Consider the following 26,112-nt stretch of genomic DNA (forward strand, 5'->3'; position numbering starts at 1 on the left):
TTAGTGAAGAGTAAACCAGCAGGGAGCGGCCGCAGTTCATTGTTGCATCGAAGGCGACGGGGAATGAGTCCATTCTTGCATGTCTCTGTGTTAAAGCGAAGAATTGCGGTGCATCTCCTGCAAAAAGCAGAGGAAACCGGTTAGAGGAGGTGAACAGGTTCAGGCCTTGACTGGAGGAGCTGATGTGACGTAGCAGTCCACCGACACACACGCGCGCGCCGGCTGCTGCTGCCTGCCAGGATCTCAGTTTAGGGAAATGACCGCGAGTGACCTCAAGGGAAACACTGTATTTTAGCAGCTGTTCGCAGTTTTGTTTTTACGGACATTATAGTAAAATATACGACACAATTTAGCCACATACTTTAGATTAAAATACGTTATATTTAGACGCTAGCTGGTCGCTAGACTGCCTCATTACGTTGGAAGACGGGCTAGTATTAGCTGGCTAAGCTAAAGTAGCCGGGATAGACACTGCTAGCGGCTGGGGCTCTTACGTTTTGTTTCCCTCACAGATGCTAAGCTACGTTCGGCTAGGGTAGCTGCTGCCATGGATAAAGCCAAGTCAATGATGGATAAGAAAGGAGCTTCGGGACCCTTTCATGTTAACAATGGGCAGAGCCAGAAGGTTTTTCACAGTCATGTCATGGTGGCCACTAACGGCAGCTGTTGCAGCAGCAGCAGCAATGCATTCGGCTCAAGCACCGTACCCAGCGGCAGCGGCACTTTTGAAAACATGCATCATCTGCACCGCGGGGATGATGCAGAGTGCAGCGGGTCCCCGGCCAAGAGGTGCAGACTACGGAGGAGGACCGAGTCGGTGCGAAAACACAGACCCCGTAAGTTGATTTTTTTTTTCGTTCTGACATGATTTTTCTGTATCTGCTGTCATTTGTGCCAAACATGAGCCGGGTAAATGCAATACCAACCGGCCGGTGTTTGCACAATCGTGCAGTGTTGCAATGACAGGAATGGAAACGCTGTCACTCAGCACGAGTTCTGCCTCATTGTTAACGATTAATAATTTATTATAACTGTGTTATCTGCTTCAGATCATACTGGTGTCCGATCAGAATGCGTTTCGAACTGTTCTGTCCAATCTTCAAGCCCTGCCGTCGCCAGGGAGACCCCCTTTTGTTTTTAATGAACCCTCAGGTTGCATTCGGAACGCTGTGATTGGTCGGTTTCCGGTGGTGAAAAAGCTCCTGATAAGTGGGCCTGGTTTACCGCAGCCAATAAGCACTGGACTCTTGTCTACAAGAGTCAGGGCGAATGAGCAGCAGTCCCGCCCCATTATTTACCGAGTATGTTCTGATGATGGGAGTAGGTTCATCCGGGTAAAGTTGGAAGTTTTAACAGAGAATGTGTGAAAGTCTCGTTTTATTCAACGAGCTAAGTATTTTCTGATCTCCGGGACTGAAGACTTTCTGCGGAGATACAGTTTTTAACGTTTTTCAGTTGTTATTATTATTTTGTTCACACCGTGAGACGATATATTACACCATTATGAAACTCATAAATGAGAAGAAGCCTGGTAAGTTTTAGTTTAATTTTATTTGTTGGTACTGAGGATATCTAGGCATTACAATATATGTAGAATTACTCTTAATTACATGGACATAGCAGTCAGTAATGCTGTCGTGCACAGCTGATTCCCAGCCATACTTAAGCATTCAGTGAAAGCCACTGGGTTTGTTATGGCTGAGTGTGGCTGTCATGGTAAATCTCGTTACTGCTCTGTGGAGATGCTTGCGGAGTGACCACATGGACTTTTGAATGCCTTTGTTTATAAGTAAGCATGACAGCATTGCGTGAGTCTGTTAGAGACTATTTGGGAGAGACAAAGGCTGATGACATAATTCTTGGTTTTCAGTGGATTTTTTGTCACTTTAACCTGTTACAAGCTTGTTCTATATTAATCTCCTCCCTTATGAGATCTCAAATACACTATATGTACACATATTTTTAATAAGTGCTTGGTTTTGTTTGCTTACTAAGAAAACTGTTACATGTTGTTCTAATGCATTGCAATCTTTTTAAAAAGTGATGTGAGTATTGAAATATATTTAATTATGCTCTGATATTTAAAGTTCTTTCATTGTTACTTTGTCACAATATTTTTATAGTACTGCTACACTTTACTCACTGATGGACAGAAATCAACCCATAAAAAGTTTTTATTATTATAGAATGACATTGCAATCTGTTTGAACGACTTATCAGAGAATAAATATTATCAGTTGTTATTCTGTAGGATGAAAAATCAAGTTCAAAAAGATAAGACAGAATAACTTCTTTTGGTTAGATGTACCCCTGCAGATGTATAGTATGTATTGAGGTTTGTATCTGTGAGTGATATGAGAAAAACTAATCAGAAATTCTGAAAATGACCATGATAAAATGTTACTGTAGAATAATATAACATACTTTTTATATTTCACATCTTGATCTGGCTTTCTGTGATAACTGGTGCATAAGTCATAAGAGAAGTGGTGCCACTGGAAAGAAGAACCTACACCAGAATTAGCCCGGATTACAACATTAAGGACTATTTCATCTGTAAACTTTGAAATGTCCGGTCAGAGCTGCTCTGCTTAATGGTTGAGTTATCCTTGGATGCAGGCCAGCCATTCTGTCAAACGGATAACTTTCTAAGCTTTTCTTCAGTGAGGGCTGAACCTGGAATGTGTTTCCCTCGGGGGTGTGATTTTTGAAGTGGTTTAAGGTTGGGGTTACTTTCGGGTAACACTGCCTGTAGTACCCTTTATTTGCACCAAAAGCAACTTGGCAGCAGTTAGCACATGCAGTTAACAACAAAGCAGAAACTTGTCTTCACAGTTTTATATTAGTTAATGTTTCAATTTGACCTTTTAGTTTTAAACCAGCACATACGATTTTATCCTGTTTGTTCAAAACAGGTATTTGTATAAGTTATATAAGTTGAAGACAATGTTTCAATACAGTACAAATATACAGTAATTACATCCATTACTGAAGTGCACTGTCGCTCTCACCCCAACCAGGTGTGGCAGATAGTTGTCCCTCCCTAAGCCCAGTTCTACTGGAGAATTCTTTCTATTAAAAGTGAGGTTTTCTTTCCCACTGTCACCAAGTGCTTACTCAGAAGGCCATCTGATTGTTGGGGGTTTCCTCTGTATTATTGTAGGGTTTACACTGTAAAGCACCTTGAGGTGACTTTTATTGTGAATTGGCAATTCAATAAAATTGAATTTAATATGTTTTAAGCTTAGTTAAATTAGTGTGAGGATCTCATACCAAAGTTTTCCTGAAACTGTTTTGGCATTTGTGTGTATGTCCCTTAATTAAGGGTGTACTAATTGTCATTTTTATTTTATTTTTGCCACTTTAGTAACAGAAAACATATATATCTTATATATAGAAGTGTCTCAAAAGCATTCTCACAAGTGAAACCCTTGATAGTTTTTGGATATATTCAGGTTGTGACTTTTTCATTTAATGTCAGAAACAAACAGACAGACAGAAAAAGTAACAGTGTCATACCCAGTTTCAATCTCATTTGAGTCAGCCTGTTCAACCTGAGCATAATTTAGTAACATAGTTGCAGTGATAAAGAGATACAGGTTCATCCAGGTGTGCCACAGGTTCAGTCAGTGTTCTACTATTGCCTTATTTAATGGATTGTGACTAAGACATGATGACGAGTTTCAGTAAACGTTTAGGAAATTTGGGAAGGTGTTTCAGAGATAATGTAAATTCAGATGACGGGAAGTGCTTGACCTATGAAACCCAAAAACCAACCAAAACTTCTTTTCCAGACTGAAACTTCTCCTCCACGCTGAAACTATGTGGAGTCCTACAAGTCTTCTGATTTCCATTTCTAAAGAGTAGAAAAGTGCTATTTGCCTATATATGTCCCCATTGTCCCAGCGCACTTGAAGGGGTTTTCACCCAATGAAAACTTGCTCCCATGCAGTCCCCCAAAATCCCAACTGCAAATTGCTGGTTTTTGATGATGTTGTGCAGTGGTTGAAAGCGGATTGGTTGACAAGTGTTCCAGAATAGAGAATGGTGTTTGACAGGAATGGGACAAGTGAGGGGAAAAAAAAGAGATATAATATAAAAAACATTAGGTATGAAAATTACACACAGTGGCTGCAGTGGACACACTTGGCCTCACTTCAGCTCTTTTATGCTATTACTTTACTCTTCTCTTTGGCTGGCTGACACCAGCAACAGCTCAAGGAAGAGTAGCCCACAGACCGGTTGTACCACATAATTTGTACACTGCCTCCATCAACAACATACAGGTAGAAAGTGGTCTGCAGCTGGTTTAAAATAGAAATAAGTTGTTTCCAGGGTGTGTGTGTGTGTGTGTGTGTGTGTATTTTATATTTGTGGTATACAAAATAAATTGCTCAAAGAATAGTCTGCAATGAAAAAAGTAATTTCCTGTGATATCACAAATTGATACTTACAGTACAGAATCTGGAACAAGGGAATACTTGAGATTTAAATCCAGGATTTTTCTTTTATTTAAAAAAATTTGGTGGTCAACCATGAGATTTTTAACATACATTTTTGTTGAGAACATAACAAAAAAATACTCAGGCTTTTGTTTATTGAGGTAAGACAGACTCAAGGCCAGCCTGCCCATGAGGAAACATGAAACCAGACGGACCAGACTATGTGGTAACAGCAGATGATGCTTCAAATAATGACAAAGATTTCTCAGTAATAAATTGATTGTGTTGTTGTATTGGATATAAAAATACACATCTAAGTAAAGTTCAAGTGTGAGAAATGATGGATGTAATTAAGTGTTAGCAGTAACAGTGAAGGTGATGGCGGTACTTCTCTAATTGTAACTATAATAATATGTAGGTAATAGGTAATAGTAAAAGTGAAGTGGATGCAAAAAGAGATGAAGATAATGGTGAAACTCTTAATCTTAAGACTTTAGAATATCCAGAACAAAACATCCTTATTATCGTCGTATGGCTGTTTACATCATCCCAGAATATAAAAAAGGCAACCTCTGGTTAGCATTGTAACGTGTTAAAATCTTTTAAATGAAAAAAGATGTAATCTGTGACCTGAAGTAATGCCCTGTCATTACTAACAGTAAATATATTGTCTAGGGTATGCAATAGTGTACCTTTTTAGTCTCTCTCACTCATTTTTGTCATGCAGGGCAAAAGCAATACTTTTGTGTCATTCCCTCTTCTTTTTACACAATTTGCTTCCACACACATACAAACACCAAACCCTTCTTTGAAACCTGAGCTTAAAGGTGAAGCAATGAGAAATGTTATATGTATGTTAGTGTGTGTGTATGTGAAATCTGTGTATGAAATCTGTGTATGTCATGGGGACATGCAGTGCAATATTGGTGTTTGTTAGGCCAAGGACCTTTTACCTACATCTACACAAATCAGTCTTCATGCCCCAACCTTGCTCTTTGGTGGGCAAAGTGTGTTTGTGTTATATGGCTCTGTATGCTCTTTGAAGCCTTGAATAAGTCAGGTGTTCCTGACTACTTGTTTTTTTGATGACCCTGAAATTGCTAAAGAGCAACTCGTAGAGAGATTTAAATGCTTTGGATACCTTAAATTAGAGCTGGGCGATATATCGAGTTTTTAAAACATATCGATATATTTTTATACGAGATATAAGATGTGACAATGTCCTTTGTATCGATATAGTCTATGTTACGTTATAATTATAGTTGTGGAGCCGCAAGTTTGCCTCTCTTTCGTCCACTTTTGTCTCTACGCAACGTTACTCCGCCTCACCTTCACTGAAGACAACTCCCCCTCCTCCCCCATCGCTTCACGTGCAGGCAGCGACAAGACGGACACGGCAAATCTCCGTTAACAAGTTACTGCGCATCGCCCCATGCGTGGGGCTGGACGGCGTCAACGTGCTAACGAGCTAAACATGCTAACGAGCTAACCGCGCTAACAGCGCTAACCCTAAAATCCTTTCATTCTCTCAAAAGTTGATAGTGCGCCTTATGTATGAATTCTGGTTGTGCTTGATGGCCGCGAACCGATTTTATGTGGTACACGGCGCTCAGCAATCTGTCAAAAATGTTTGAGTACGACTTTGGTAAGCTACGGAGCTGCACCGCTTGATAGATTGTCGGCGCATTACGGCTACCGAGGAGCTTCGCGGAGTGATACGTACTGTGCATCAACGTAATATTACCGTATTGTGTGTGTATAAGGACCATAAATGGCACCTGTAAGAGACGTGATTATGAAGCGGATTTCAAACTCCAGGCTATCAGTCACACAGTAAAACTTGGGAACAGAGCAGCTGTGAAATCTGTCTGTCTTTGTTATTACGCTCAGCGTCTTTTAGTTTACATTTTGACTGCACAATTGTGAGCTCTTTGTTTAGCACAAAAACAACCTTGTTTTCTTTTATTTATGGAGCATTATTATTTAATGAATGCTCATAATTTAATTTTGAGTAATTTTTCATGTACATCTGTGCTGTATGTTAATAAAAGTGCCTGTGTGACATCTGGGACACAGCTTTGACTAAGAACTCTCTTTTTGTTCTTACTTTATGGCTTAAAAAAAAATATCGAGATATATATCTTATATCGCCATCCAGCTAAAAAATATCGAGATATGAATTTTGGGTCATATCGCCCAGCGCTACCTTAAATAACTTTCTACATAATAGTAAAAGAGTGATGGAAACAGCTAACAGTAGTTTTCCTATTTGCCTTGCAGTGAATCAAGTTTCAGTATGTAATGAAATCCATCCACTCAACCATCCATTTTCTTCAACTTATCAAATTCAGGGTTCTGGTGGTGCTGGAGCCTATCTCATCTATCATAGTGTGAGGGGGCAGGGTACAACCTGGACAGACTGCCAGTCTATCACAGGCATGTCCATGAAATTCAACAATAACAAAAAAAGTTCTCAAATGACTAGGCTATATATTCATATTTGCTAATAGAGCAGGGCGATATGACCAAAAATATTTATCACGATATACATTTGAAAATTTGCGATAACTATATAACTGATGATATAATTGACACTAGACAAAATACTTTACAACTCCACAACTTAAACAAGCAGCTGTTTTTTATGTGCATTAAAGTTATATAAAAATTTAACAGTGCAAATGCAAATTCCTTGCTGAAAGTTTAACCAAAAGGCATTTCCAGTGGAAATTGGCCTGCCTACGGTAGCCGTAATGCTCCGACAATCCATCAAGTGGTGCGGGTTCGTAGCTTAGCAAAGTCGTACTAAAATATTTGACAGATTTTTGAGTGCCGTGTACCACATAAAATCGTTTCGAGGTCAGTAAACACAACCAGAATTCATACATAAGGCACACCGGATTATAAGGGGCTCTGTCGAGTTTCAGAAAAAATCAAAGGATTGATTTTAAGTGTGCCGTATTTTCCAAAAAACACGGCAATAACGACGGCCCGCTAGCATGCTCTACCAAAAATAGTGCTTTGTTGTGTATCTGACGGACGAAAGCCAAACCAGTGCCACACCACTGAAGTTGCAGCATTTTTACAAACCAATTCTGATTCGTGTGTTTCATTCAACGTTCCGCTTTCGCCCTTCTCATTCTCGGTCACCGCCATGCTTTTTCCGCCATGTGCGTATGAAAACAAAGGCACTGTGCATGCGCGTTTTACCCATATTCTATCGCGGGATTTCATTTTCTTATCGTTGCCCAACATTATACCGGTATTACCGTGAAAGGTATGATATGGCCCAGCCCTATTTGCTAATAACATCTCTCCCAGGAAAGCATCCTCGCAAGTTGGAGATAAAGACACCCTCAGGACAAAACGGTGACATATCAGTCAGGAAATGCATTTTTCATGAAGTGGAAACTTTGTCCCAACACAGCCAATGTTAACATGTTAGAAAAAGTTGGTGGTAGTCTGTCTTGACCTATTGTGCCAAGCTGGCAGAAGGGAGCATTTGTATAAACAGTATTTTTTGCGTTTAGTTAACTTCATATCTCTTTGATATTCTTTATTTTTTATTTATGCTTTATTTAGTTACAAAGTTCCTGAAGACATACCAGGTCTCTTCTTTTAAGAAGTCCAAGTCAAATAGGCAGTGCAAAAGGTTACTGAAAGAACACAAAAGTAACAAAGAGAAATGGTAAAACAAGAGGGGCTTTACAAACCTTAATGCATTTACTAACAACTTTAATCTCTGCTATCTATTGTCCCCAAACTTTGGATTTACAGTCTTTTTAGCCTCTGATTTCCACACACAAAATTGATGGTGATTGATGACTACCTGTGCTCTATTAGTTCTGTTTCCCATTGATGTAGTGGCCTTGTTGAATAAAATGTAGCATCCCTCATTGAAATCCAAAGAGGTCCCTTTGTTGCTCTTTCCTCGTTTTCCCCTGTCCACTAAGCCCTAAAAGCCCACTTTTAGACACAACCTCAGAAGAACTGTAAAGCTTAATTTTTTAATTTTTATCCTCTCTAAGATTGAGTACATTTATGATAGACTGAGGTGGTATGGAAACTGTCCGGGTGGTCTGTCAAATTAAAAAGGGATTTATTTATTTTTTGCTTTTTAAAAAAAAAAATCATGGATGCTGTGTTTTTTGGGCCAGGGGTAGAGGGACCTTTCCTACTTGTGATCAGCTTGAAGTTGAAAAGCTAGTACTTCTGACTGAATGAGGCGTCATATAGTACGGATAATTTGCACATTTGTGAAGGCTTCATTAATGCTGAACAATATGTAAATATTTTATGGAACAGTGTCTTCTTCAAGAAAGGGCTTATTTAGAAGAATAATGCCACACTAAATTCTCCATGTAATACAACAGCATGGATCTTTCATAAAAGACTGCGACTGGAAATGTAGACCTGTCACTTATTGAAAGCATTACAAAATAAAAAGTATAACTGAACTGCTGAGCAGCTCATATCCTTTATTAAGAAAAAAAATTGGTCAAATCAGTTCCCAAATAGTTAGTTTTGTTAAATAAATGCAATGCAGTATCAATCAAATGGAAGCCACAACTTCTCATTTTCAACATTTAATATCTTGTCTTAATGACAAAGTCATTTTCAATTATTGCATTTTGGCATTACATTTTGTACATTATCGCCAACAGGCTTCAAAACAGGGTTACAGTTTTCTCTTACAATGTATTTGTGATTTTTGCCTCTTGTTCAAGGCAAACACCAGTGTTGCAGGCGCTGTGCCTGATACTTGGCTGCCCATGTAATGGGCCAAGCAATTTCAGTGCTTCAGGTTCCGGACATATGACATCAGCAGAAGGGGCTGGAGCTTGAAACACCAAGCTTGCAATTAGTGGACACTCTGCTGTACCATCTGAACCATAACTGACATCTTCCTTACTAACATTATTATTGTGGCTTAAATGTAGTTTAAAGAATTTCCACAATGACAACATAAAACCCTAAAAAGGGAAACAAGAAGTTTGTAGTTTTCACACAGATCATTAAAAAGTCACAGCAGTGATGTTAACATAGTTAGTCTCCAAGCAGCTCAAAATTGATAAAATTAAAATCCTTAGATTATTTATGTTTATCTCAGGGAGGAATTCATGATTTTTACAGTGTAATGTTAAATAAATATGTTTGTTTGTATAAATTTAAATTCTGAATTTGAATAATGTCATGTACTGCTTGTGAGTTTGTTTTTTGGCTGGGATTATGGAGAAAAACATGACTGTCACTTGAGACAGACCCTGTCATCTACCCTGGCTGGCTGGCTTTTGTTCCTTTTGCTTGCAGTGTTGCCTTTCATTTTGTCAGAGTGGGTTCATTTCTTTGAAGGTGGAAGGCAGAAATGCTAGTAACAATCCATAATACTTGTGCAATTTTACTTTCTCTTTTAAACCATTAATCTTGATCTCAGTGGTGAGAGCTGCTGTCTCTATTATAAGCATGTATTTCCTTTATTAAAAAACCAGAAAAAGGAAAAAAAATTCTCTTTGTTTGGCAGGATAAAATGATAGTAATGAATCTAAGAATCATTAGTGTCACACTCAACAAGAGGGATGTTTGAGTTAAAAATCTAGCAGGTGAGATTTCCACAGCAGGCATTGGAAAATCAATGTCTGTCAGTTCTTATTTACAGACATGAGAGAAGGTCACTGGGTAAGAGGGCACAGTGGCAAAAAAGTGCACTAGACAATGTGGTGGGTGACTGAAAGGCATTAGCCACTGTAGTGGAGTTGGAGCAGGTGTAGCGTTGGGTTATCAACAGATAACCTTAACAGGGCTAAAAGTCATAGAGTTGGTTTTGGTTCCTATTAGTTAGTTCAGTTTTCAATAGACAAAGGTGTAAAAGTATTGCACGAGTTTACATTGTTCTGTGCAAATCATTTTATAGATATTAAAAATAATGTGAAACCTGAGTAACCTTTGGTTATGACAGTTTGCTGACATTAAAAGCAATATTAGTGGTATATCATTTACAAAGCCTATCCTTTATGTGTTCAAAAGAAAGTAGATTTTAGTAGGTGTAAAAGTGGAGACTGTGACGTAGTTTCATCAAAAGTGAGATGTTATACTAAAGAGATTAATACTGAAGTTACTGTTGCGCATTCACTTTTCTGACAAACCGTAAACAGTATCGTATAAGGACACATCCCCCTACAGGATCTGCTTGGCCAAAACCATTCCACGAAGTCTTGGTGCACAGTTTTTGTGCTGATGTTTACTCTGAGAGGGTGGTTTGGAACCCTGTAGTTATTGAGTCAGCAGAGCACTCGTGACTTTTACACACTAAGATCCTCAGCTCACAGCAACCCTGTTCTGTAAGTCTTTATGGTCTGCCATTTTGTGGCTGAGTTGCTGTGGTTCCTAAACCCTAGCACTTTGCAATAATACCACTTACAGTTGATTGTGGAATTTTTACAAGGGAGGACATGCAGCAAACTTAGTTTTTGCAATCTTGGCATCCTGTTACAGTACCACACTCGAATTCAGTGAGCTCTTTAGAACGACACATTCTTTCTCAAACATTTTTAAAGGCAGACTACGTTGTTAGGTGCCTAATTTTATACACCTGTGTATAAAACCTGTGGATTTAAAACACCGGAATTCAAAGATTAAGATATTTGGCCCAATACTTTTGTCTGTATAGTATGTCAGTTTGACATAATTTACCATAAACATTAGATCAAGGGTCACATGTGCATATGCTTGTGTTGCTAACACTAATTGCTAACAAATCATAAAGTATGTGTTTACAAGTGATCATCCTCTGAAGTGGAATCCTCAGCTTAGCTGAAAGTGGACTTTGCCTCAGTAAGCCAGACATTCAGTCTGTTCCCTTCACTGGTCAGTTGTGAAATAGTCACTTTGATCATCATGCAAGGGCCACAGTAAAGGCGCAGAGAGGGCAGTGAACAGTCACGTGCTGACCTTTTTAAGTCCAAATGGTGGTAAATTAGTTCAGTGTTTAACTACTACTGTCATGAAGGTAAAGAGTCAAATATATCAATGTTCTAAGTCTGATTTACTTGGATTTGAAACAGTTAATTAATGAATTATTTATGAATGTTGTATTTACTATTTATTCTTTGTGTTATTATTGAGAGTTTTTGAAATTGATAGGAAACTGATGACTGCAGGGACACACTCTTTTTACAGTTAAGTGATTAATCATATGCTGAACTTCTATTCAGAGGTAGCTGCTTCAGTAGAGAAGCTTACTGATCTCATTGAAGGTTTAAAATAAAATGTGTTCTTAGCATCTAACAGTATTCAGTGAACCAAATCCAAGTTTATACGCCTGGAGTCTTGAATTGCTTATTCTATATTTACAGGGAAATATATATTGCTCAGAATGGAAATCAAGCTGATGTATAAAGTAAGGACACATCACAAGTGTCAGTGTTTGGGTCCCATAATAAACTGATCAGCCGAGGGGTTATAGAAGCATGCTTCATTTGTTTATCATCTGTGTTTCTGTAGGATTTTGTTTACATGTGAAAGACATTATATATTGTCTCAGTGTGCTGTTTACCAGTTATGTACTAAATGGTTGGCTTCAACACATTCTTTTGTTCAATGCTGCCTTCCACAGCAACACAGTTTAAGTGAGCATGGTTGTCTTGAACACTAGCACATGGTTTCCATTGTACCCAACTACACACTAAATGATACAGCCAGTATTAAATGTCATGTGCGAAACCTTCCTTTTCATATTTGTCTTGCCTCTCTACAGCGCAGCAAAACCTTAAAACTAAACTTGAGGTATGCCGAGTGTTTTTCCTCTCATTTAGCTCTGTGTAACCTCATTTTGTTATCAAACCATTCTTACCAAAATTTCAACCAGAACTTTTCTCTTTGCTGAAGTGCCAATGCAGTTAGCTTCTAAAAATAGAAATACATTTTGTATGTCTTGAGAAAAATCAATAAGAATACAATTTGATGTATTGTTTTTGGAGGCAAATATCCGTTGCTTTGTGGTGAATTAAAAACATCCTGCAGTATCACTTATGTCATCCTGGCCATGTAAATGTTAATTTAATTAAAGTGACTGACAGATGAGATACAAGGGAAAGCTATAAGGAGGAGTGGAAGAGAATGAAGCTGGAAGAAGATGGTGTTCACTAAAATAAAAAGCTGAAAGGACAAAAGGGAAAAATGTGTGGTGAAAGGCAAGAAACTCCAAATGAGAGAATGCTGATGGAGATGGAGGAGGGGAGGAAGTGGGAAAGGTCGAGAAAGGAAGATGGATGGTGTGTATGAGACTGTGATAAAGGCTGAGAGGTGGAGAGGAGAGGAGAAGCTAAGGGAAAGAGAAAATAGGAGGCTGAACAGTGTATGAGATACCGAGCGAACAGGAGATGATGGGGAGTGGTAACTGTTTCTATGGCAATCTTGTTGTGCTGTGGTAGCTTTTTTTCCTAGCCAGTGGTGCTGGAAGATTTTCATTTTTTTGTGCTGAACTCAGTGTTCTACCCGAAAATATCAAGTCCAGATTGTTTCCCCTTGCTCGAGTGTTGTTGTTTTTTTGCAGCATTCGATGTACAGTGTTCCTACTAGAGATGGACCGATCCGATATTACGTATCGGTATCGGTCCGATACTGACCTAAATTACTGGATCGGATATCGGAGAAAAATAAAAAATGTAATCCGATCCATTAAATATCACGAAAGCACCTCACAAAACTTGCAACACCCCGTAACTCACCTCAGAACGTTAGCACGTTGGAGCAGTATGCATCACGTGATAGAGCGGCTGTGGCATGCGGGACCTGTCGGTGGTCTGGATAGCATGTGGAGCTTCGCTAGCAACCCGGCATTTCATCTCCGATAAAGTTATCCCGAGAGAAGTAAAGCAAGTGTGTAAGTCCATCTCTGAATGTTTGTAAAGCATTCCTGCGTTAAGCTTAACAAACGACTGCCTCTTCTTGCTGCTACTTCAATCATGAAACTGCTTAACGATCAGCTGATCGGCTTTTCTGTCGCGAGTCCGTGACTCTAGTTTGCTTTTGGCCCACTTTGCACCAGAAAGAGGAAACCAGCGGCTGAACAACAGCAGCACGTTTAAGCTTGATCAGCTATTGTTAGAATGTATTTAATATTACTTTCTACTCCAGGATCTTTTTCTACGTAGCTGACGCTGGTAACTGTGCAGGGGCGGATCTAGCAAAGTTTAGCCAGGGGGGCCGATAGGGCATGAACAGGGAAAAGGGGGCACAAAGACATACTTTTCTTTCTTATTCTCATTTAAAATGTCTAGCTTTTAATGAATAATTATCTGACACCCAAAGTTTTAATTTGATGTTAAATGAATAGAAGTCAATTACTGTATATAGTAACTATTAAGTCTAATATATATACCCTAGTAAGCTATAGTACTTTTTCCTTTGGGAAGGTACCATCTGTGCAGTCTGCAATTTTGTTGAAGAAAGATGTTGAATCTATTTAATATTTCTTGAAAAAAAATTGATTTCTGTGCATTTTTTTTCCACACTGCATCAAATTAAGGTTGATTACGTCGATTAAGCATCATGAGGTGGAGCGTGAGGGGTGGTTCCCTATTTTTTATTTATTTATTTTTATTGTTGCTGGGAGTTGGAACCCTATTAGTTAGGTTGCTTAATATATATGCTAAGTACTCTTTAAAATACCAGAATAGGGAGGATGGTGTAGGTTTAAGTTTATTAGATTGATCAGTATTGCTGAACTATGAAATATTTTTTTTTGCATACAGGTATAACAGAATAGCTTTAGTGTAGTTGTTGTTTTAAACTTGAGTATGAACTTATACAAAATGCAGAAAGATATTTAAAAAACAGTTTTGTTGATTAAAAAACACTATATCGGATTCATATCGGTATCGGCAGATATCCAAATTTATGATATCGGTATCGGTATCGGACATAAAAAAGTGGTATCGTGCCATCTCTAGTTCCTACTAAAACCATCCTGGAAGCAAGATTACTGTCTTGGCAATTTGTACATCGTAACTGCCTTTGGGCAGTTATTTTGCAACTCCTATCTAAATGAACGGGGAGACATTAGTAATAAACTCCATTGATTGAATTACTGGAATTTGCTTCATTTCCTTTATTCATTCCTTTATTATGATATCCATAGACTTGGATAATAATGAGCAGATGTGCCTGTCACATCACAGTTGAAAGTGTGTTATGATTCATGTATCTGTGCAGCAACACAGTTGGCTCATATGTTTCCTGCTTTAGCTTTTAATTGGCTTTTGGCAAAGGGATTGGGGGATAAATGCCTTGCCGTTATTGAGTTCTTCCATAGATTTCTATTAAGGATTATTACTCTGAGTCTCTGGTGCTTATTTCATGCAACTTTGGTCTAGAGCACATCATGGTTCAGGGGTATGTCCTTATCATTTGCAAAGGAAATAGGCCTGTATTTATTTTTTATTAGCATAACAACCAGAATTCAATATGTTATGCAAAAATGTCTGCATGTCTTGTTTTCCTTTTTAAAGTAACAGTTTACTTGTTTTTCCATTACCTTCTCCAGCCTTCCCCTGGTTTGGTATGGACATTGGTGGAACTTTGGTCAAGTTGGTGTACTTTGAGCCAGTCGATATAACTGCAGAGGAAGAACAGGAGGAAGTGGAAAACCTCAAGTCAATCCGCCGCTACCTCACCTCAAACGTTGCCTATGGTATGACTATTTACACATGCAGATTAGGGCTGCCACGATTTGTCGACTAGTCACGATTACGTCGACTATCAAAATCGTCGACGACTGATTTAATAGTCGACGCGTCGTTTGAAGCTTTGTAAGATCACAAAAGACACAGGAATAAGTGGCAGGATTTAAGAGTGTAATAACGGACTGAAACAGAAGATGGCAGCATTGCATGTACAAGGATGTCAGCTACCGTTAAACCCCGAAGAAGAAGAAGAAGAAGCAGCTGTGTCCCAGAATTCATAGCGCGGCCCAGCGCAGTTTCCAACAATGGCGGCAGCTAGTTAGTTTTAATGTTACTCTTATTATTCTTTCTGGGTCACAAAATAAATGTTTAACATATTTTCAGGCGAGAATGTAGCTGTGTAAACCTCAAATATCTGCTCAGTTTATCAGGACACCACATATTTTCAAAAGCGCTCCAACGTTTTCGGAGACATCTGTTACCCACTAGCTCGTTAGCGAGCCGGGGGCTAGGCTCACTAGCGCCGTGAGAACACCGGACTCCCCGCAAATCGTTTTCAAACCCACCGCCGTCTTTCGCTACTCAGGTTAAATATATATGAGTCACTTAGATAACTTAAAATGTTATTGTTTGGCTTTTTTTTTAGTATTTTATTTGTTCCTGAGTAAATCAGTTTGTCTGAGATTAAAGTTCTAGTTTTTACACAGCTGAATAAACGTCAAGCAGACAACTGATTATCAGAAGTGTGAGATGCTCCAGAATATACTCCAGTGTCCTGTTATATTTTAGATAGCAAGGAGTTTATTAAACTTCACCGAAACAATCTGCAAATTTCATTAAAATTTAATAAACTATCTTGTCTTTATTTTTAGTTAGCACAGACCTTAAACACTTAAAGCTGTAAGCTAATGATAGTTATATAAGAGCAGATGCTGCTGGTGCAATAAGCTGTAGTTTTACGTCCAATGGATGATGATCTGATTAGTCGACTAATCGCAAAAATAATCGGTGACTAGTCGACTATCAAAATAATCGTTTGTGGCAGCCCTAATGCAGATGGATATAGGTATCTCTCACTGATATATTTTACAGTTTTACAATTTATGAGATGAATTTTGTTATCAGCTTCAAATTCAGCTTTTGGGTCACTTGAGTGTTCAAACGAAATTAAAAGCATAACACAAATCAGGAGGCAATGCCATATGGTAAAATTATTCTTTCCTTATTCAGGTAAAACAGGTGTCCGTGACGTTCACCTGGAGCTGAGGAATCTGACCATGTGCGGCAGGACAGGAAACCTGCACTTCATTCGCTTCCCAACACAGGCCATGCCCCGCTTTATTCAGATGGGACGGGATAAGAACTTCTCTAGCTTGCACACAACACTCTGTGCCACTGGAGGCGGGGCTTACAAGTTTGAGAATGAGTTCAGAATGGTGAGTGTGCAGTATATACAGAGATAACATCTCAGTATCAGTGGTACTGATTAAACATTGTGACATAATTACAGTGAATAGTTGATTAATCAAATACTTAGTTGATTGAAAATAGATATGTGGTGTAGTGGTTACCACATTCGCCTAATATGTTAAAGTTCCCCAGTGCAAGATTGGGAGGAGACACAAATCCTTCATGTCTGAAAATCTGTGTCAATTCAAATATGCAGATTAATTCACGGTGGTTAACCTTTGCAAATAACGGCAGATTTAGAGTTTTGTGCAGTGACTCTTTATACAGCCCACGACGTAACCAATGCAAGCAACCAGCACTATTGCAAGGATTCATACTTTGCGTGGTGCAATAAGTGTTAATTACATTTTGGTCATGTCCTAGTATTTTACAGTATTTGGTTTTTTTTTTAACCTCCTAGGACCTGGCGTCCACATATGTGGACGTCACGTTTTTGGTTGTCAAGACCAAAATACTAAATTTTGCTCTACAAGGGCCTGATATCCACTTACGAGGACATTATACTGCCACTGTTCTATCAAAATTTAAAACGAATGCCCTCTTATGTGGATCTCATTTTTCTTAGAAACAAAAATCAGGTTAAAAAGAAAAAATCAGGTAATTCTTTGTTTTTACATTCATCAGGTCCCAATCAGCCCAAATAGCAAAGAGAAATTGAAAATGCATGCCATTTTTCTACATCTTTGTCCATTCTGATAGTTTCAGCAGTCTCTCTCCAGGAGTTTGCTGGTAGTCGTGACTACTTTTATTGAGGTTTTGATTATTTCTTATATTGAGGTGACTTTTAGTCTCTCACTGATCCATTCAAAAGTTGCAGTGAAAAAGTAGCTGGAAATACACAGGAGTAACCACCTGTACAGAACAAGCAAAGGGAATTTACATTTCTAGGGAGGTCAATATCAGTTTGTGGCATATAGGGTTTCAGAAGGGGCCTTTTTTTTTTTTGTCTTTGGTGCCCATTTTTGATATGTTAATTCAAACTCTAGATAAACAATCAAGAAAATGGTTAATAGATGAATAAATGGGACAAAAAGTGCAAAAAATCTAGGTCATTTGTTTACAGAATCGTGTTTCAATGTAATTTCATCAGAAATTCTTGCCTTCCCTCACAGTACCTTTTTACCTAGGTTCATTGACCATGTCTGCACTTCAGCAGGATCAGTGAAATCTCTGACACTGCACAAACTGTGCTAAATGTCATCAATTCAACCCCAATGTGTTTTAAAATATTTTAATGTCTCACGTCTACACTCATGTTTTTTTTCTTTATCTCTAAAAGTCATAGCCCATAGTTCTTGGGCTCTACTATTTTCTACAAGCAACCAGTTTTCTTCTTAATTTTTACGCCGTTACCATCATGCCAATTTACAGTAATCCACATTGTATACTTTTATAGGAATGTTGATAGTCTAGTCTGCATTTGGATAAGGAACTTTTTAATTTTTAAAGACCATTTTCAGTGAGGTTTTGAAAGTCATTTTAATACTATACAACTGACAAATCAAGGGTTTCAAGGAATGTTTTACTTTAAATAATCAGGAACAATTTAGCAGATAAAGTAGTGCCTTATCAATGTTTTAAACCTCCTACATTTGTGAGCAGATGGCTGACCTGGAGCTGCTTAAGCTGGACGAGCTAGACTGCTTGATTCGTGGTCTGCTGTTTGTCGATCGGGTAGGCTTCAACGGACACCCTGAGTGCTACTACTTCCAGAACCCATCAGACACCCAGAGCTGTGTGAAGAAGCCCTGCACTTTGGACAACCCCTTTCCTATGTTGCTGGTCAACATTGGCTCAGGAGTCTCCATACTGGCTGTGTACTCAGAGAACAACTACAAACGGGTGACTGGTACCAGGTGAGGAGAATGGGAACCTCTTTAATGGTGCACACAGAATATTTATAAGCAGAGTGGAAGAATATAATAATAAGAATATAATTTTTGAAAATTCAAATTAGATAAGTTTTAAGATAATTAAAAAAAACTGATCAAGAGATTAATGATGCAGTGTGGCTACTGTCACAGGCAAGTGATGGTGTGTAGAACAGTCCATGTCAGTAGAAGACAATACCAATAAGTTATTAACAGAAGTATTAATTAAGTACAGAGAAACTATATTGGAGTTCAGCTCCAATAATAATTTAAGAAAAGTAAAAAATTATATATATAGATAAACTATAACTAAACTATAAACTATAGACAAGTGTTTATTTTTATTTTTCACTCAATAATAGAATATACACATTATTCTTCACATTAACAAACTTGTTAAAAAAATGTTTCTATAACCCGGCTGTGAAATAAACTCATTGTTTGAAGCAAAATTTATGGAAGAAAAAGTGCCAGTGATAGAAAATAGGTGCTGTTTCAACCAAGTGATTTCCAACCTAATAAACAACAGAAGGATTACAGCTGTTTGTTGTTGTGGTGAACTCCTCTTAAGCCCTACATCCGTGTTCTTTGAACATGAAGTTCTGCATGAGAAGTATTTTTCAAGAGTATGTGCAAAAGGTGAAGGTGGCACTTTTATGGCTTTAGTAGATCTGGCAGATATGCCAGACTCAGTTGCTTTAGTTGCGACAGTCATATTCATTATCACCTTGTGTACCTTAGTACTTACAAAGTTGTAGAACTAGATATGATCATAGAATGAACTGTAAATATTTGTAAGAAATTGAAGTTACTTCTACCCATTATGAGTTGTACAAAGAGTTTTTCCTTTGATGATATTAGGATTTACTCAGCCTCCTGAGTATTCTGTAATACAGTGAAATCATATTTGACCTTATAAACAAATTTTTTCAACTATGGCCAGTCGCTGTTGTCGCAGTGTACCTCTGGTCATTCTTTACTTCCTTGTTCTGTAAATGGCAAGTGTGTCTTATTGCAGCTACTCACCGTGACATCAGTGTTTATGTGTGCATGTACAGCCTCCATCTGAATCTATTGCACTGTTCCAGGAAGAGAAACATGATCAAACAGAACTCACTTGTTGTGGGTGTGAGTAGTGTGGGCTAGTTGAGGCACAAAGGCTTTATACATTAATGTTGTATAAAGTATTTTATTTCAAAACAGCTGTCTCATGTTGGCTCTGTTTCTCCTCACTTATTCTGGCACCAACTAGGTGTTTATTTTGTAGCATATTTTAATCGAATGTATTTATATAGCCAGTTTAAAAATATTCTCTAGCATATGCAAAGATACAAAGAAAAATAAAATGAATAATATGGAGTTTAAATAAAGACATAAAAGTATAAAAACATAGTAAACTAAATCTTGAATACTAAAATGACAAGTCACCCAAAAGCCATAAAAACCATAGATGTGTTAAGATTTGTATTATGAGCTTTATTTTACAGTTGAAGCATAATGTGTGAGACATTTTGTTGGCCTAGGACTTAACATTTGTTCCAAGGTTGGAGTTGATATGGACATTTTTTGTGTACTGTCAGTGTTAAAGTGTTCACACCGTTTCAATTGCTTCATTAAACTTCAGTAGCATTTTTCTCCCTTCTTTTTCTTTGATCTATAATTTATGTTGTTTACACCCTTCAGCCTGGGAGGTGGTACATTCCTGGGGCTTTGCTGTCTGCTCACTGGCTGCGAGACGTTTGAGGAGGCTTTGGAAATGGCTAGCAAAGGTGACTCTACAAATGTGGACAAACTGGTGAAAGATATCTATGGGGGAGACTACGAGCGATTTGGTCTACAGGGCTCTGCTGTAGCATCCAGGTAACATCTCTTTTTTTTCTTTCTATATTTAAAGCTTCTTGTTTTTGTTTTTTAGCGGTACAATGAAATACAGACTGATCCCAGGAGTGTTTGTATACATACTATAAAATAGACAATAAATAGAACAGTGTGATGCAATGAACAGAGCTGTGTTTGGTTTGTATTACTGAACTTTGACCAGGATGCACATCTTGTATTTGTCTGGTTGTCCGGTGTCTTCGCTTCTGACATGATAATGAAAACCAGTGAATTCATGTGAAACTGAACATTTTAGTTAAGTGCATTTCATGATTTAGTAGCTTGGAGAACCAGCTTTAGAAGCACTAACTTGAAGTAAGCATTATCTCTGACTATCTGCTTGACATTAAGAGGCCTGTCCCACCAAGTCTGGACTTTGACTGGGCCGTTGCAACAGCTTGATTGTTTTATTTCTCAGGTGTTCTGTTTGCTTGGGATCATTGTCCAGTTGCATGTCCAAATTGGGGCCACGTTTTAAATGTTAGACGGATGTCCTCACATTTGACCTACTTGTTCAGTCTTTTTCTTATTGTGGTGAATTTTAACATGCTAACTGAGGCCTGTAAAATCTGAGATGTAGCTCTTAGGTTTCTAGCATGTCCACTCCTAGGAATATTGTGGCAGTGTGTTAAAACTAACTTGAACACTCCAGAACAGCAAACTGGCAAACCATCTGCTTTTATATAGGTGATCACAGCTGCAGATGATTTATAAAAAATTAATCTGTTGCATTTGATTAGGAGAGTCTGTCTGCTCTTTATTTCTGTGGAAGCAATAAGAGTGTACTGTAGTTTTCACAATGTTATGCTGTTTCACATGACACTGTTTATGTAACACTTGTAATTTTTGTAGATGTCACAGGAGATGTTATAGGAGCTTATTTCAGCTGGCTGCACTGCATCTGTGGTGGACTGCATTGTTTACTGTTAAAATACTATTTGGTTATTGTAACTAGTGCTGTGCGATATGACCAAAATCTCATATCCCAATATAAGACATCTATCGTCCGATAACGATATAAATCACAAAAATTCAAAATTTTCTGAAAATTCTGTGAATCTCGGGCAGCTCGACTTGCGTGAAGTGTTTCAAGCTGGGCGTTGTGTACCTGGAGTCGAATGTTTTAACCGATGCATGATACTATACATTTTTAGACATAAGTTGTAACGGCTGCGGTTTTCTTTGTGAGTATTTATTACACGGCGTGCTGCGGGGAAAAGCCTGTTCTAACGTTTGAGTCAAAGGTTTATTTTTTAGCACCTGACGGCTCTTTTTTGCTTCTCATCCGTAAATACTCTGCATACTCTTTCACGTGATTTAGTTTATTTTGAAAAGTCTCAACAGGATCTTGAGCTTTATTGTGAAAGGTTTATGTGGAAAATAAATAAGCAGACATGGAGGGTTTTACCATCGTCGTTGTTAACGACAACGCATAAAAAACAGGCACTTGTCCATCGGTAGCGTGGTTATATTAAATATAGGAGAAAGAGAGAACTTTAAGAAATTAATATAGCCACTACAGTGACAAAACGATGAAAAAATATTGCCGTAAACAGTTTATTTTGTGACACCACAAAACAAACGATAGCAATGTTTTTATATCGTCATCCGATATATATCGTTATATTGAGCAGCCCTAATTTTAACTATAAAAGATTAATAAAATGGGGAAAAAACACGTTGTAGATGCAGATACAACACTAGAGTAAATCTTAATCTGTGTCTCTGATTAAAAGCTGGAAAACCTAAACTGATATTTACTCACTAAAATGCACACCTGATTAATCAATAATCTAATTGTGTAAAGTGGATGAAATTGCCTTGGAACTTGATGAGTGAGCTAAAAGCTCTGATTTATGTGCTCACATAAATTGCTCATTTAGCACAATGAGATAAGAGGATAAATTATCCAAAATTGTGTGGACATTGTTTAATTGCAAAAAAAAGCAAAAACATACCAATAAATGAACAGTTAGTTATAAATATTTTACACAGAGACACACTGTGCTCATGTTAAACTGAATTTACCATGTATACAGTAAACCTGCAGCTCTGGGTCCAAAGTTGATCCATAAAGCATTGTAAAAACACATGTAACACCCAGTGACAGTTGCTTCAAAAGGTTTTTAAATAATTTATGGGTTCACTTTTTTTTTTGTTTCCGTTTTTTGTTTGTTTGGTTTTTTTAATGTGAAGAGTTAATCAGACTTTGAGGAAAATGTCTTTTACATGTTGGGTTTTTTTATGGTCTCTTTTATAGTTTTGGTCACATGATGAGCAAAGAGAAGCGAGACAGCATCAGTAAGGAAGACCTGGCCAGAGCCACTCTGGTCACCATCACTAATAACATAGGATCCATAGCACGCATGTGTGCAGTCAACGAGGTACACACACACACACACATGCTGAATCAGTCAACTATACCCAGCTAATCATAATAGCCATATAAAGGTTATGTAATACAGATACTTGCATGAGTTTATCTACTGTTTCATAAACCTCTAAGATAGTTTCTTTGAGTTCTTAGAAACAGACACCCAGACCAGAATTTAGTCATTGCATCACCCATCGACACTCCTACACCTAAACTACTCTTTACTGGCTACTCAGGATTACCAAAAACATAAAATCAACTACCGTAATTGTCGGGCTATAAGCCGCTACTTTTTGCACAAGCTTTGAACCCTGCGGCTTTTAGTCAGATGCGGCTTTTCTATGGATTGTCCATGATTTTTGTGATATCGTAAGACGATTTGTTTTGTTTGTTCTGCTGTTGTACGGCACTACGTTGCCTGGCGGAAGGATCGGGGTTCAAGAGTGGTATGTTGGTCACATGTCCATCCGCCAGGCAACATAGTGCCGTACAAGTAGCGCGAAAAACAAACTTCAAAGTAGCGCTACGCGTTCAGCGGGAGTCGTGGATATGACCAGCGGCGATAAACTTGCGAAAAGCAAGTTATGCTCAACTCCACCGGTGGATTCTGACAGCGTGGAAAAGTGTGAAAACATCCACGATCACCAACGGATTTCGAAGGGCTGGACTGCTGCATGATGAAGAGGAGGACACCGCCACGGCCCTTCTGAGGGTGTTCGACTCTGACACTGACAATGAGGATTTCTTTGGTTTTGAAAGTGACAACGAAGGAAAGAAGCTGAGAGTGGATGACGAAGCCATCCTGAGCCTGTTCGTTTCCGACACTGGAGAAGAGGACTTTGGTGGTTTTAGTGTGCAGGAAGATGGTGGTGAATGACTGACTTTTCTTCTTGTTAAAGCCGTGTCACTGCACCTGAGCCTAAAAGGTAGTCCGAATCTATTTTTCTGGTGTGCTGTAGGTTACTGTTATGTACTACATGTGCAAATATGTACCCATAACTTGTTTTTCAAAATATTAATAAAAGGGGTGTGTCTCCAAACAGCCATCTCTTTCCTGACAATTCGCTTTGTGCACATTCTCTTACATATGATAAGTCAACATTGAAACACCTGCGGCTTTTGGTCAGGTGCGGCTAATGTATGTACAAAACAGGATTTTCCCCTGATTTTAGCTTGTGCGGCTAATATTCAGGTGCGCTTTGTAGTCCGGGAAATACGGTAATTGTTCTTTACAAACACATTCAAAAGTTACATCTTATGGCTTGCTATAGCTATTTAACAATAGAAAAGAAAAGTTCTTTGTTGTTGTGTGTGTCCGTGGTGGTGGGTATGGAAGCCCGTTTCCGCCACTAAAAAAAAAAAAAAAAGGATCCATAACTCAAAATTTCGAGTTATTTTCTCGAAATTTCGAGTTATTTTCTCGAAATTTCGACATATTAACTCAAAATTTTGAGAAAAGCAACTCGAAATTTCGAGTTAGCGCTGCCAATCAGTAATCTACGTGAATGACGTCATTTCCATGTTACCCGGAAGCTGAAGCCCTCAGCTACAAATGCTACAGCTAAGCTACCGGTATTACATCCAGTCGTGAATGCACAGATTGCTGAGTGTTTTCAGCCTGGCTTCACAAATGATGAAATCCCTGTGTTATTAGCAGAATCACATGGTGTTACTATCAGCAAACATACTTTAATTTGTTGGGATCCGTTTTTGAGTGCGCGGTACTGCGCCATATGCTTCCGGGTAACAAGAAAGCGACCTCATTCACGTATATTTTTGATTGGCAGAGCTAACTCGAAATTTTGAGAAAATAACTCGAAATTTTGAGAAAATAACTCGAAATTTCGAGAAAATAACTCGAAATTTCGAGTTATGGATACTAGCTTTTTTTGTTTTTTAGTGGCGGAAACGGGCTTCCATAGGTGGGGGGTGGAACTTTTTTTTTTTGTTTAGTTTTTTTGTTTTTGTATTTTTAGAAGTCCAAATATATTCCTTAATTTTAAGTTTTGTTTTTTTTTTTGGTAAGGTTGCTGGATTTGTTTATATTTTAAATCATGCTTATGTTTTGGGGGGTTTTTTGCTGGCAAAAACAAAATCACCAGATTTCACACTTATGTTGTAATATTTTGTAAATAGCCAGCTGTAAGCTATAAAACAATTCTGGGATTGTGGTTACTCGTACTATGTGACAACAATTTATTAGTTTTAATAGGCAACTGTAAAATTAATTTAAAAACCAAAACCATAGCAGCTAAAGCTGAAGTAAAGGATCAGTCTGGAGTATTTCTACATGCTGTGAGCTTCTTTACAGTGTTGCCTTGTGGCATGGCGATCAAGCAGCATTGTACAGGGCTATCACTGCATGCAGAGCTGCAGCGAAGAAAAACGTGCATATATAGGGTTATGGAGGGTTTCTTTTAAATTACTTCTGAAAGCCTTAGTAATAAAATTAAGACCCGCATTTTATCATAAACAAAAATCTTGATAACTGGATTTTAGTCCTGTATTTGACCATTATATTGGCAAAGAATTGTGCTGTTTAAGCTACATCGACAAACACAAAGTTACCCTGCTAAATTTTCAGGAGGAATTACATACTTGCATACACCACAGCAGGATGTTTTTCAAGATTTTTGTGTCTTTGGTATTCTACCAGATTTCATCAGTGTTTGTTTATTGGTTCTCTAGCACCACCATGTGGTGGTGCTAGAGAACCTTTATTTTATTTATATTTTCTTTATTACTATATTTGCAGATTATATGCCTTTTATTATAGTCAGTTTTTAATCAAATTTGCATGGCATGGATTAACTGTCAATGTCATAAGAAACATTTACCTTTAAAATATTTTATTTCACCAAATGAAAGACCTGGGATTTAGTATCACTTTGGTGACCGTGTCCAGGGACAGAGCGGAGAAAAATAAGAACTCTGCAGTTCATTATTCCTTGTTAGGTTATATGTAAGAATTTTAGTGTCACACTAATAAAGGATTTTCAAAGCCTATAAAAATATTAGATCTAAAAATTAAGTATATTGGCTGAACTCTTGATAAAGAGAACATAACCTAACATTTTTTATGTGTAGCTATTTATGAGTCATTACTAAGATGACAGGAGCGTTTAGAAATGACCTTTCTTCATTATCAGAACAATTTGTGAATTACTTGTTTAAACTCTTGTTTGTTGGGTCTCAGTTTCTCTAAAATTATTTTTTTCTTCTTTTTCTCATAAGAAAATTGAGCGTGTGGTGTTTGTTGGGAACTTCCTCCGTATCAACACAGTGTCCACCAAGCTGCTAGCTTATGCCATGGACTACTGGTCCAAAGGCCAACTAAGAGCTCTCTTCCTTGAACACGAGGTGAGCAAACGGCTGTCCTTTTATTAAATTAAAGC

General features: G+C 38.0%; 1 protein-coding gene across 2 annotated transcripts in view; it reads left to right on the plus strand.

Moving 5' to 3' along the window:
- pank1a (pantothenate kinase 1a) overlaps positions 1-26,112 on the plus strand; it is a 31,954-nt gene continuing 5,842 nt past the window's right edge. Inside the window, exons 1-7 of one of the 2 annotated variants that reach the window (XM_085369684.1) lie at positions 1-836; positions 14,986-15,132; positions 16,355-16,560; positions 18,197-18,450; positions 20,149-20,325; positions 22,604-22,727; positions 25,952-26,077. In XM_085369684.1, the coding sequence (XP_085225810.1) occupies positions 548-836; positions 14,986-15,132; positions 16,355-16,560; positions 18,197-18,450; positions 20,149-20,325; positions 22,604-22,727; positions 25,952-26,077 (1,323 nt within the window). In that variant the 5' untranslated portion in view covers positions 1-547. Of the gene's footprint in view, positions 837-1,266; positions 1,532-14,985; positions 15,133-16,354; positions 16,561-18,196; positions 18,451-20,148; positions 20,326-22,603; positions 22,728-25,951; positions 26,078-26,112 lie in introns of those variants that run through there. The other variant, XM_085369685.1, reaches the window with a different exon arrangement.

The sequence above is a fragment of the Diplotaxodon limnothrissa genome, linkage group LG13, assembly GCF_057381915.1.
Source record: "Diplotaxodon limnothrissa isolate DT_005_m linkage group LG13, D_limnothrissa_male_GT1.1, whole genome shotgun sequence".
NCBI lineage: Eukaryota > Metazoa > Chordata > Actinopteri > Cichliformes > Cichlidae > Diplotaxodon > Diplotaxodon limnothrissa.